General features: G+C 43.5%; 1 protein-coding gene across 8 annotated transcripts; it reads right to left on the reverse strand.

Moving 5' to 3' along the window:
- Positions 1–62: 62 nt before the first annotated feature.
- SUV39H2 (SUV39H2 histone lysine methyltransferase) lies at positions 63–11,120 on the reverse strand. Of its 8 annotated transcripts, XR_014228098.1 has the most exons (8): positions 11,043–11,120; positions 9,719–9,864; positions 8,055–8,726; positions 6,118–6,264; positions 4,655–4,784; positions 3,884–4,008; positions 3,064–3,179; positions 1,020–1,031 (listed from the first exon to the last, which is right to left on the reverse strand). XR_014228098.1 is itself a non-coding variant. In XM_082311002.1 (7 exons), the coding sequence occupies exons 1-6, from the start codon at positions 11,059–11,061 to the stop codon at positions 3,070–3,072; spliced, it is 1,224 nt and encodes a 407-aa protein (XP_082167128.1). In that variant the 5' UTR covers positions 11,062–11,120; the 3' UTR covers positions 63–1,031; positions 3,064–3,069. The 8 variants fall into 8 exon arrangements, 5 of the variants coding, with proteins under 5 accessions (XP_082167128.1, XP_082167129.1, XP_082167127.1 ...); XM_082311002.1 differs by lacking the exon at positions 3,884–4,008 and having other exon boundaries at positions 63–1,031; XM_082311003.1 differs by lacking the exon at positions 3,884–4,008 and having other exon boundaries at positions 63–1,874.
- Positions 11,121–11,856: the final 736 nt, after the last annotated feature.

The raw sequence follows: 11,856 nt of genomic DNA on the forward strand, positions 1-11,856 counted from the left end.
AACAACAAGAGAAAAACTAAATTTAATTTATTTTATCAAAAACTATAGGAAGATAGCAATACTAGAGATCACACATTATGAAAAGAAAATGTTCCTGAGCTTACAAACTGCATATTCTAATGTACACAGTCCTAAAACATACATTAGAAATAACCAAAAGATTGACTTAACTTTGAGATTAAATAACTAGACAATAGCTTTTCTTACAGGTGATCTTGCAGCTTCAGTTTTGCTACCAAAAAAAAAAAAAAAAATCCAACAAAAGAGAACAGCTAGAGGATAGATCACAGGTTACCAGCCTCTAAGAAGTGCATACACACAACTGAGCTGGTGGCCATGATGACGCTAGCAGACCACAAAGTAAAACAAAGGCAGAAGCTAGGCTGGTTTAGGCTCCTTAAGAAATTGAAAATAGCTTTTTGTCCTTTTCCAATTCGGTAGTTTCCCCCCAAACTCGTAAAAACAGCAAAAGGAGTTTTAAAAGTGACAGAGCATCCCATTAAGCTAATTCACTGACTGCGATCCAAATGCGCTGTGAATGCGGAAATATAAAATACTGTTCAAGGCTCTAAATTGGAAACTGGATACATGGGTTTACTTCAAATAAATACAAAATACTGTTACCTCCCAGAACATAAATTAACGGTCCTTTATTTATCGCACAAGAGGTAACACACGTATCCTGAAAGAACAGCAGTGTTATTCCAATGCTGGTGCTAACGTATACTGCCTTGGGAAAAAGGCAGACACCGAACTCAAGGACAACTTCTAAGACTTCTATCTTTTAAAATGCATTTACTTGCCATTTTTAAATCGAACTGAGCGTGGACATAGATAGTCAAAAAGAGTGTCGAACCAGCCCTGCGTCATCTTGTACAGGAGAGGCCAGAGACACCGATTTGGTAAGGAATCCGTTTCTTGCCGCAGCCGCTCTCGCCATCCTGTACCGACAGGGAAGGCTGCAGACTGCAGCGGATTAAGGAGCTGGAGGCTGCAGATTCCATCCACGTGGAATGCATCGCTGAATCGGGCTACATGCAAGAGAAAGCACTAATGACTCCAAATGATGTGAGATCATCTAGAGTTTGCTAACATTAAAGCTCCACATTCCACTTCAACTTTATATATTAAAAAAAAAAGTCATTAGAGATGTGGCATGATAAAAATTGACTAGATTCGGCATTTATCCAAGTGGGTGGATACAGGTGAGCCTGGTAATGTCAAAGACTTTTAAATCTAAGCAAAACTTTCTCCTATTCCTTAAACAATATAAAGTATCTATTTCAACGTGTATCTCTTTGTATTGCAGATTACAAAACTTACACAGCACTTTCAATGGCCCAAACTCGTCGCCCCAGCCGTGAAACTGATTTTGGCTAGTAGCATCTAAAATTTCACTTTCTGCCCAAGAGCCGGATCCGCAGTGCAAATGCAACTGTGCTTCTTAATGAACAACCAACCTGTGTTATCCTTTGAAACACTCTTTTTGGAGTGCTAGTAAGTAATGTGAAATTTAAGGCATTTTCTAACAAATTAAGTAAACGGTTATATGCTGGGTACTCGACTTCATTCACCTGAGCCAAGAGCTGTGCACCTTATAAAGGTAACCAGCTGACCTATGATACATAGCTAGCATCCATTTCTGAAGCATCCATTTATGGAGCAACGTTATTCTGCCTGACCCTATCAACATTTACATGATTTGTAAGCAATATGCAAGTTTTACAAGCTTTTAATCCATGAGAATAAAGCACTTAGATCATCCCTGGAGCACGGACCTTGGCTGTAACTCCACTGGTAACCTACCTCGACTGCTCTTCAGTGTTTTTGAAGCCAAGTAAAACTTAGCATACATCACGAATAGATCGAGACAACTTTAAGATGATCAGGAAAAAAAAAAAAAAAAAAAAGACTCAAGCAGCTGAAGAACAGTACATTTCTCAGCCTTTACATTCAAGAACATCTTACAAATGTCTACAGCAAATGGGTAAACTCACCCCTAGTCTAACTTCACTGAAGTTAACATTTTTGCAACAAGAAAAAACAGGTCTAATATCTTAAAAGTCTGTCACTAGATAAAAAAAGTCACAGTATGTAAAAACTTAATCAAAAACAGTTGTGAATACAAATCAATGCTCAGGGTATTTTTGCACCTAACAGATAACTGAGCATATCTCCGTAATGCATCAGCTTTGTTAGACAATGGGCTGCTCTCCCTGTTCTTTTGATATTTCCAAACTATAGCCAATAATTTGTTTCAGCAATGACTGCCAAATTTCTGCAATGAAAACAAACAGCGTCTGTTACTACCGCTAATCCGGTATTTACAAATTCTCTGTAGAACTCCAGACCTCCTGTAGCATCCTAACAAAAAAATCAGAACATAACAATTGGAAAAAAAAAAAAATCTATTTGTAAAACTTCTAAATAACATCAGCTAAAAACGTTCAAGACCTTGATCTTACATCTGGAATCTGCTAAAACCAATCGCTTTACTTGCGTGGAGTTCAATGGGCATTTTACAGTTTGCATTCCTGTGAACCTTCGTGTAGACACAGTCTGATGGCTGTCCTTAATCCCTCACCCCGGTGCCATAAATGTTATTGCTAATCTCTTGAAGTTTTTCTTTATACAACAAAAAAGCAAAAGAACCGTCAGCTAGGATTCAGGATTCAAATCTAATGCCTCCAGACTTTTCAAGGTATAGAGCATACGTAACATCACTTCATCCCACAGAAATCAGTTCCTAAAAGGCCTATGGCTGTAAGCTCACACTCCAATACTCAAATCAAGGTACATTTTAAAGAGTTTTCTTAGCATACATTTTACTGCTTCCTAAATAACAGTGCTAGAAAAACCAATTTTTAATCCCCGTTATCAGTTTTGTCTTTGCCTGAAACACTACATCTCTTTCTTTGGCCAATGCCATTTCAATTACAAACGTAATGCCTTGGTTCCACTGTACTTATTTACATTAGACGCAAGAATACTTGAATATGTGTGAAAGAAGAGTCTTCTTAAAACACATTTAAAAGAGAACAAAGTAATTGTGACTTTGGATACCCGAACTCAGTTGAGATAACCTCTGCAACACACAGCTCCGCATTTACAGACAGTTCTGATCCTCTTTCTGGATGGGCTAAGACCATCAGCAGAGTCTGAAGTCAGATCTATTGAACCTGTGACACAGATAAACACAAATAAGGAAGTTTTAAAAGACAGACTGAAACTGTGCTAGGTATTCAAACGGCTTCAAAAAGCCTTCTACCACCCCAGTTCTTAAAAGAATTGTGAAGCTATACTCAAATTCCCCTGACACACATGTTACAACTACTTCCACAAGACCTAGCATACGTATCAGAATCCAAAGCTCAACAAACTCGAGCTTTGTACCCTCACGTCTGTATCCATACCGGGTGGCCTTGAACGTTAAGTGTTGCAGACACCACAAGAAACACGAGTTTTAAGGATTTAAATAAGATCAATTTTTCAGCGCTTAACGAGAGCTTCTACAAGAATGAGGTACAGCTCTGGAGCACAGAGATGCTTCTCTGAAAACGAAATAGCGGGGCCAACACCACATCGCTGTCGGGGATAAACGGTTTGCACGCAAAGTGTGGCACACACAACACCCCTGCCAGCGAACCTCAAAAATTTTTTATTGTACTGGAAAAAAATGAAGTCATAGAATGGCCTGGGTTGGAAGGAACCTTTAAAGACCACCTGGTCCAACCCCCTGCCGTGGGCAGGGACACCTTCCACTAGATCAGGTTGCTCAGAGCCCCGTCCAACCTGGCCTCGAACACTGAATGGAAGATCAATTATCGAAGAATCATGAAACAGCCCAAGTTGGAAGGGACCTCCAGGGATCATCTGGTACAACCTTTCATGGGAAAGGGAGCCTAGATGAGATTATCTAGCACCCTGTGCATCGCATCTTGAAAACCTGCAGTGACTGGGACTCCACCACGTTCCTGGAGAGGTTGTTCCAGTGAATGATGGTTCTCACTGTAAAAAATTTCTTTCTTAATTATCAAAAAACCAATAGTATTTCACCAAGAATTTTGTTTCCTGAAGTCTCTGCATAATGATCAATGTATCCAGCCCAGCAAAACAACAGTAAACTTTGGACTGTCCTTCTTCTGTCCTAAACATCTGTCCCATAGGACCTCCATCCACAACTGAGGCCTACAGACACCAGAATCCAGAGACAAACCTACGGTGCCTTAGACCACTCAGCTGTTACAACTGTCTGCGTAAACTATCACTAGCAGATTACTTAGAAAGCAGTTTACATGAAATGCCATGTAAATGCCTTTGAATAAAGGAAAGCTTTTTTTAATGGTAGCCTGACCGTTCCTTTGAGCATTCCTGGGACAAATCTTCAAAATAATTTGCCTCGTCAGACATTCAACCACAACCCCTTGCTGTGAGCTAGGAGCGCTGACGGAAGTAACGTACTAGAGGTGCTCACAAGAGCTTCTGGGTGCGCTCTGCCTGCGCTACACGCCGATGAGCGCCGTCTGTTCTACGATCCACCAAGCTGTGTTAGGGAGATGCAGCGCCTGACCCGAAATGCTAACATCAGTCAGGCTGCAGCAGAACCCGCCAGTGCCCCAAACCTCCTGCGAGAACAGCGTTAAAACCTGCAGACCTTTCATCTGATAGTCAAAGGTTAGCTCTTCTCCAGCCTTGATGGTTCGTGTAGAAAACAGCGCTATTCGAGGAAGACGCAAGTCGAGGTTATCAATAAACACATTGAAGACTTGAAGATTTGGATCACACTGTAAGGCAAAAATTAACGTAGTTTCTGTTAAGAAAACTGCACAAGAAGTTTCACTGAAGCGTTTAAGTAAACCAAGGTCACAGGAAAGGAAGAACTGGTTCTTCTCTCAGTGACAGAAGTCTGGAATTGATTTCAGAAGATAACTTAACAAATCACATTCTTGAAATAGCGTTAAGGGAGAACACTCATAGCTTACAGTGGAGTCCTTTCAAGGCAGCAACCATTACACACTACATAGACTACACTACATGCAACAGCCCATTAAAAAACCCCATGGTTCCTTCAAAAAATGACAACAAAAAAGATGACAAACAAAGCAACTGAAGCTACCTTGGGAGGTTAGTATTTGCCTACAAAACCCACAAAAAGAATTAAAGTTGAAAGAAAAGAAAAAACAACCTAATGTTTCAAGCCACACACTCTCACTATTCTGTATGTAGGTTTAAGCACTGCTTCCAGGCCAGAAATATTTCCATACTACGAATAAATTTCTATTTTCAATTGCTAACCTGCTTGGCTTCTGAATTATCTGCTATGGGCTGGGTGGCAGGGGGAGGGTCAAGGACACTGAGCAGGAACTAGAAACCACTTTTATTGTTTTTTCTGGATTAAGTGTCAGAAGTCAGTAGTGACTTCAACAGTTCGTTAAACTCTGCGTGCTTTTTTGCTCTTTATCAGTAAAATATAACCCACGTTAAAGAATCAGAAGTGAAGTTAGACATTTAAATTTACTCTGAAGAGTGAGAATACTTCACTCCCATTTTCGAAAGTGAAGAGCAATTAGCTGTATCTAAAACTCTTCTTCATCCCTCTCCCTGGCAAGTCCGCATGAAATACAAACACCATCAGCCCACAAATCTGAAGACATGAATTTACTGTATTTGTAAACACTGACTGCATACCTCACAAACATTACATCAGTAAGAAGCAGTAATTTTTAGTTCAGGAATGACACCTAATTCCTTTCCAGATGCAGGTCGGCCTTCTTGCTTTAGGTACTTTAGCTGAACAGGAAATAAAACACTACAAAAACGCCGTGTTTAAAATTTACTTTTGAGTTCTCTGGCAAGTTTAGATTTGACACAAGGAGGGAAAAAGGTATATATAGGGGAGAAATACCAAAGAAAGCTCAGGAACTTTCCATTTTTTCCTCTACCAATGTCTGAAGGATGACGTATTACGTCATCTAACTGACTGGACTGTGCTGGCATGAAACAAACTGCTCCAGAAAAACTGTGAATATGGTAAGAAAATATTTACAGTAGGAAAAGATATTTCTGGCACAATTAGGATAATTCTCCAAATTCTTAGTACACAAAACAAGGTCTTACGCTGTGATTCACAAAGTGGGACACATTTCCATATCGAGCTGCATCTACTGTAAACTCGTCTGAGTCATAGTCCAAATCAAACAAGTATGTATTTCCCTGGTTGTCATAGAGCTGGCCTCGTCTCTCTGCTTCCTCACTTGTAATCACCTAAAAAAAAAAGAGAAAAAAGAAACCTGCATCATATTATTAACTATTACTAAATTAAAACAAAAATCACAACCAAGTTAGAAAAAAAACACTTAGTAGAAATACCACATTCACTTTTTGATGTTGAAATAGCATTCCATCTCTAATGAATAAAGAATTACCTACATACAGCTAAACTAATTAGTTAGTGACTGAGGCTTCTCTGGATGACATTTGTCTACAGCTGATGCACAGCACTACCTTGTCTCATGGAAAAAAGTATCAGCACCTGCTATTAAGAGTATGGATGATAACAGATACAATCAACTGTTTCTACTTGAAGTTTCTATACACACAATTTTTTCATTAGACACAGAACGCCTTGTTTACTTCATGTAAAATTTAAGTTTCAACTTTCTCCCTTTGCACAAAGATCAACAGGTATCAGTCTTTACAACCCAGTTGAATTTACAGCCAGTACTGATCTCCTCCCTCCCTCGAAGCATCTCTTCCTGCTGTTTTTGACTGCAATAAAGATCCTGTTCATGACAACTTAGACATATACACCCTTCACAGAGATGAATCTCTGCAATTAGGCTAGCATGTGTCAGCACAAGGTAGAAATCCTTAAACTCCCCAAAGGAAGAGAAGAACTACAGTCGCTTCTGACAGAAGCAACAGCTTAAACAACTTCACCTACAGCCTGTTATGTTGAATGTATTCTGTTGTGCCAGCTCAGCAATCACAATTTGGCAGCAAGACAGATATGAAATGTGGTGGAACTGGACAAAAAAACAACCCTCTAAAATCGTTCTGACATCCGATTTGAGAACTTACTCAGCAGTAGGGAATAAGTAGATTCAGGCAAAAGGGTAAATACACACTCTTTCCTTTAAGCAACAAAATTACATAATCATCTTAGCGCCTTAACCCCTCAACAAAGATATTTTGATTTTGAACGCCTGATCTCTTGTATGTTTACAAGAAAGGCACCAACATGAGAAGTTAAAAGATTTGGGGCGGGAAGGATGGATGAAATACACTAAAGACCATAAACATTTGTACAAAGGGACAGAAGGAATTATTTTGAGTCAACTTAGCAGCAAGGCAGATTTGTGGCAGAAATACAACAGACTGGATCAGAGAGGCTGCCAGGAGCTACTGATGTGAAGAGGCCTGAAGCAGAGCAGAGGCTGAACCAGATAAACACAGGGCAATACAAAATCTCGAGTAACTCAAGGTCTGTATTTTATAACATGAAAGTTCTGTTTGAAATAGTATGAGATCAAGTAAACAGACAGTGTCCACGCTGTAAGTCTTACCCTTTATGTTAATCAAAAGTAATAAATATGTTTTGAAATACTACCTTAAAAGTTCAGACAAAACAGAAAAGGGGATAGCAGACTGGGTGGGGAGTTTGGTAACAACTTTGCCTGGGGAATAGGAAAAACTACAATAATAAAGATAATCAGGCAAGAATGAAGTATGTGACTGCCATGAAAGAAAAGAAGGACTTGCCTTTAGAAATACTACTAGGGCACATATGTGAAATAATCGTTTAGCGACACGCAGGGTAAGTATTCTCTTTACATTCAACCTCTTACAATTGCTCTGGAATAGAGGTCATTCCAGACAATGTATTTTTTCTGCCATCTAGAACATCTCTTTATCATATTCCTCTACTCGAAAGTAGACTTATCTATCATACAGCAGAAGTCAAGAAATGTTAAAACTTGAGAGAAAGCTCATCAGGATTTTCTCCAACATTTCCTTTATTGTAAATAATTCATCTATATGAGATAAATACCTACCTCTCCAACATACTCCATCACAAAACTGTTGGTTTTAATTTTCTGGAGGGTTTTTACTCCCCAGCCACGGCCATTGTTAGTTCTGAAGATGCAAAGAGAATACGGTGTACCTTTCTGTACTATCCTATTAGGGCAGTCAGGCCCACACCTACAAAACGAATTGCATTCGTAGATGGGCAAGCCGGGCTGGATTTTCAACTTCTTTCGTTTATTGTAAGCCAAAATAAATCCAGCCTCCTTTGGACAGCACTTCTCAGCAGGGCAGTCAGCGCATTCACAGCCAGTCGTTATTCCATTTATTACATTTATTCCCGGAGCAGGTTTATACTCATTAATGTAGTAGAAGTCTAAAGGAGGGCCTTCAAGATCCACAGTGTTTTCTACCAGAATCATTGCTTTATGATTCTTTTTCCTGTTGAGTTCTTCTTTCCACCTCTGCAGAGCTATTCTTTGCTTAGCCTTCTTTACAATGTAATCTGCAACCGCAGGTTTCAAAGCTTTAACATGGTTTCTCACTTTCAGTGCTTTGCCTTCTCTCACCCGAGACAAGTATTCATTCTTGTCACTAAGAAAGTTTTGAAGAAGCAATGGGCATTTCAGATTTTTCTGAGGTTCCCAAGTATTTGAAGATTCTGGCCATCCTTTCCATTTCACAAGATAGTATTCTGTGCCCTTGAAATACAGAAACAGATACAGATTTAGCCACATTCCACTTTGCTGAAATCCAGCATCACAGAGTACACAGACAAACACAAAAGAGCTCTGGAGTTAAGACACGGCATACAGTGCAGAAGGTCTTCATGTCCCCGTAACAATTAGAATTGGGGAGAAAGAGAAAAATCAAGTTTTCTGTTTGCATATTAATGTTTAGCACAACTTTGGATACTTTACATATCATCTCTAGGCGCAAAGAAATAAACAGCTGGGATGAACGCTGATCGCTAACGTTATACCTGGAGGAGGCTAGTTTGTTAAGGCCGTTAGGTAAGTTATACTAACTAGTTGCATGACTCGTATGTACAAGCAGAACGTCGTTGTATCACATACAAAACAAAAAAAAAATAATTCTAAACTTACTGGAAAAAAACTCTAAAAAACACTATTTGTCTTATCAACGATCCTCCCGAAGGAGTAATCCATTCAAAACATGCAATATTGTATTTAAAATCAAGAAGCATACATTTTTTACTTATTTTAAAAGGGCCAAATAACTGTAACAAGGCCAGATCCTGAGACTGAATTTCACTGGCACGATCAAGCCGTAGGAATCCAGTTGCAGCACATGGCCCTAACTCTTCATCAAACAGACTACAATAGTCAAGAAATATAGACTGTTACCTGCAAATAAAGGAGAAGCATCATAATACATGCCAAGCTACAACCTAGAAGCATCAGCATTTTGCTTAACTTCTAGATACGCAAAGGCGGAACATTGCATGTTCTAACATCTCTGTAATTTCAGAAAAAGGCCTTCCTTCAACATACTGAAAGCAGCAGTTATACCGCTTTCTGTTTACAGTTCAAAGTTTAAAAGATGTTTCATTTGACGTCAGCAAGAGCTCTGTCCTCACAGCCTACTACTTTATATCACGAGCAAAACTACCTTTGGCTCGCTTCCAAATTTCAGCTGAAAGAGTGATCAAATCGGTCTGTGTTTCTCTTACCTCTTCTACCTTGTAGTCACACAAATATTCCACCTCATAACTCTTTAGATTCCTGTTGGTGATTCCAATGGATTTACATCTGAGATTTTCCTTCCTACATAATTCTTGGAGGGTCTCAAGTGAAGCTAGACATGGCACATACCAAGCTACAATAAGAAAATTGGTAAAGAATCCTATTTAATGTCTCGGCTAAATCGAAACCATTACGCCTTATCCCAGACTCCCCACATTATCATTTGCGATAGCATTCCACGAGTCTCTTGTGCAGCTACAGGGTCTCACAGAGTCAAACTCAACCCTTCTCTAACGGGTAAAGTGAAACACGTCAATGACTCCCTCCCTGCACCTGTATTCTGTACAGTACGTACGTTCATGAACAACAACAAATATTTTGGAGGGCGGAGACTTCCACAGGTGAAAGCTGCACTAAGAACCAAATAATTTTCCTACAATTACAGCATCCCATAACTGAACCACGGCGACGAGGAAACCTCCGTTCTTTAATAAGACCGCCAAATATCTGTAGTTAGTCAAGTGGAATGGAGCACTTGCGATGCAACCATGGTGACTGGACGAGGAAAGAAAGATCCACAGCGCTCTTCCAGAAGGATCGCGGGTGCCTTGTCAGCCAGCCGGATTTAAAGGGACGCGACACTCCGCAGAGCGGCAGGGCGAGAGCCCCGGCTCCCTGCCGCGGCCCGGGCGACACCGCCGGGCTGGGACCAAGCTGAGAGGAGGAACCGCGAGTCGCGATGCGGCCGGGGCCGCGCCTCCCGCCCCTCGGCGCCGGCCGGGGCTCTCCTGCCTCAGCGCCCGCCGGCAGCCCGCAGGGTCCCGCCGGCCCCGGCCGGGGAGGGGCCGCCCCGGGAGGAGCCCACCTCCGGGGCGCAGCGCCACAAGTTTGGGAAGGCGGGGAGGGGGCGGCGGGCTCCTCTCCCGCGGCCGCCCGGGGCCCCTCGGCGCCTCTCCCTACCCCCCGCCTCCATATTTACCTCAGGCGCCTCCCCGCCCTCCCCCGGGCAGCCGGCAGAGCACCCCCAAGGCAGCGGGCAGGGTCCCCAGCCCTCCCCTCCGCGCCGCCGGGCCCCGCTGCGGCCGGGTGGCTGAGGCGGAGCGGGGCGGGGGGCGGCAGCGGTCCGAGCGGAGCTGGGCGGGGGGGGCCGGCAGCGGCTGCCCCACCGCCGGGAGCGGACGGGAGGCCTCCTCCCCGCGCCCTCCCTCTCGGCCCACCCGGCGCAAGGAGAAGGGAGGGAAAGCCCGAGCGAGGCGCTCCGGGCGGCCCCGGCCCCTGCCGCGGCCCGAGTCGCCGCCGCCGCTCCCTCACCTCCTCGCCAGCCCTCCATCTTGGAGCGGGCCGCGAGCGCGGCCGCAGGCGCCAGCCGCGGGTCGAGGCCCACGCGGCTGCGCTCCCCCCCCCGCCCCCCCCCCCCGGCCCCGCTCCCTGCCGGAAGTGGGCGGAGGGGAGCGCGCGGCCATGGCGCGCGCGCGAGGCCCCGCCCCTCCCGCCCGGCGCGAGAGAGGGGCTTCGGCGGCAAGGGGGCCGCGGCGGCGGCGGCCCCTGAGGGAAAGGGCGGGGAGGGGGGCGGGGAAGGAGCGGGGCCAAATTTAAAGCGATTTCCCTCCCTTCGTTTATAGCGCTGGCGAAGGTGGGCAGCGCCTGGGGCGGGGGCAGTGCGAGGCACCAGCTGCGGAGCCAGAAGAACCACAAGGAAAGGTTGCGGACACTTTTTAAAAAGAAGTTACGCTCTCAACCACGCGCCCTTCTCAGAAGAGGTGTTTCCTATTAATATAGCTTTAAAGTTCCCCCCAAGCCCCATAACGCCCCCCCCCCCCCCCCACACACACACTTTGGTACTATTACAAGACGACATCCCTTAAAGATGTCTGGCCACGGGTTAGTGCTTAAACATCTCTTTACTTGTATTTATACAAGTATTTGTACTCCACTGCCTTGACAGAACCAGACTTCGGGTTTTCCAAGACCCCTTTTTACAAGTTTTCACACAGGAACTGGTGAACAATTTACTTACTTTCCAGAGATCAAAGACCCAGCGATAAGGGAGACAAAACTTTGCCAGCACTTCATCCACTCAAGGAAGCCTCCCAAGTTCAAACCCCAGGCGCAGGCTGGTAAGCCA

The sequence above is a fragment of the Platalea leucorodia genome, assembly GCF_965183815.1.
Source record: "Platalea leucorodia genome assembly, chromosome: 4".
Lineage (NCBI taxonomy): Eukaryota > Metazoa > Chordata > Aves > Pelecaniformes > Threskiornithidae > Platalea > Platalea leucorodia.

Bases quoted from the DNA above. Each gene is read 5' to 3' on its own strand.
- SUV39H2 (XM_082311000.1), bottom strand. The intron at 8,727-9,718 runs GTAAGAGAAACA...CTGTATTTCAAG, and splicing joins GTGACTACAAGGTAGAAGAG to GGCACAGAATACTATCTTGT. The intron at 6,265-8,054 runs GTAGGTATTTAT...TTTTTTTTTTAG, and splicing joins TGATGGAGTATGTTGGAGAG to GTGATTACAAGTGAGGAAGC.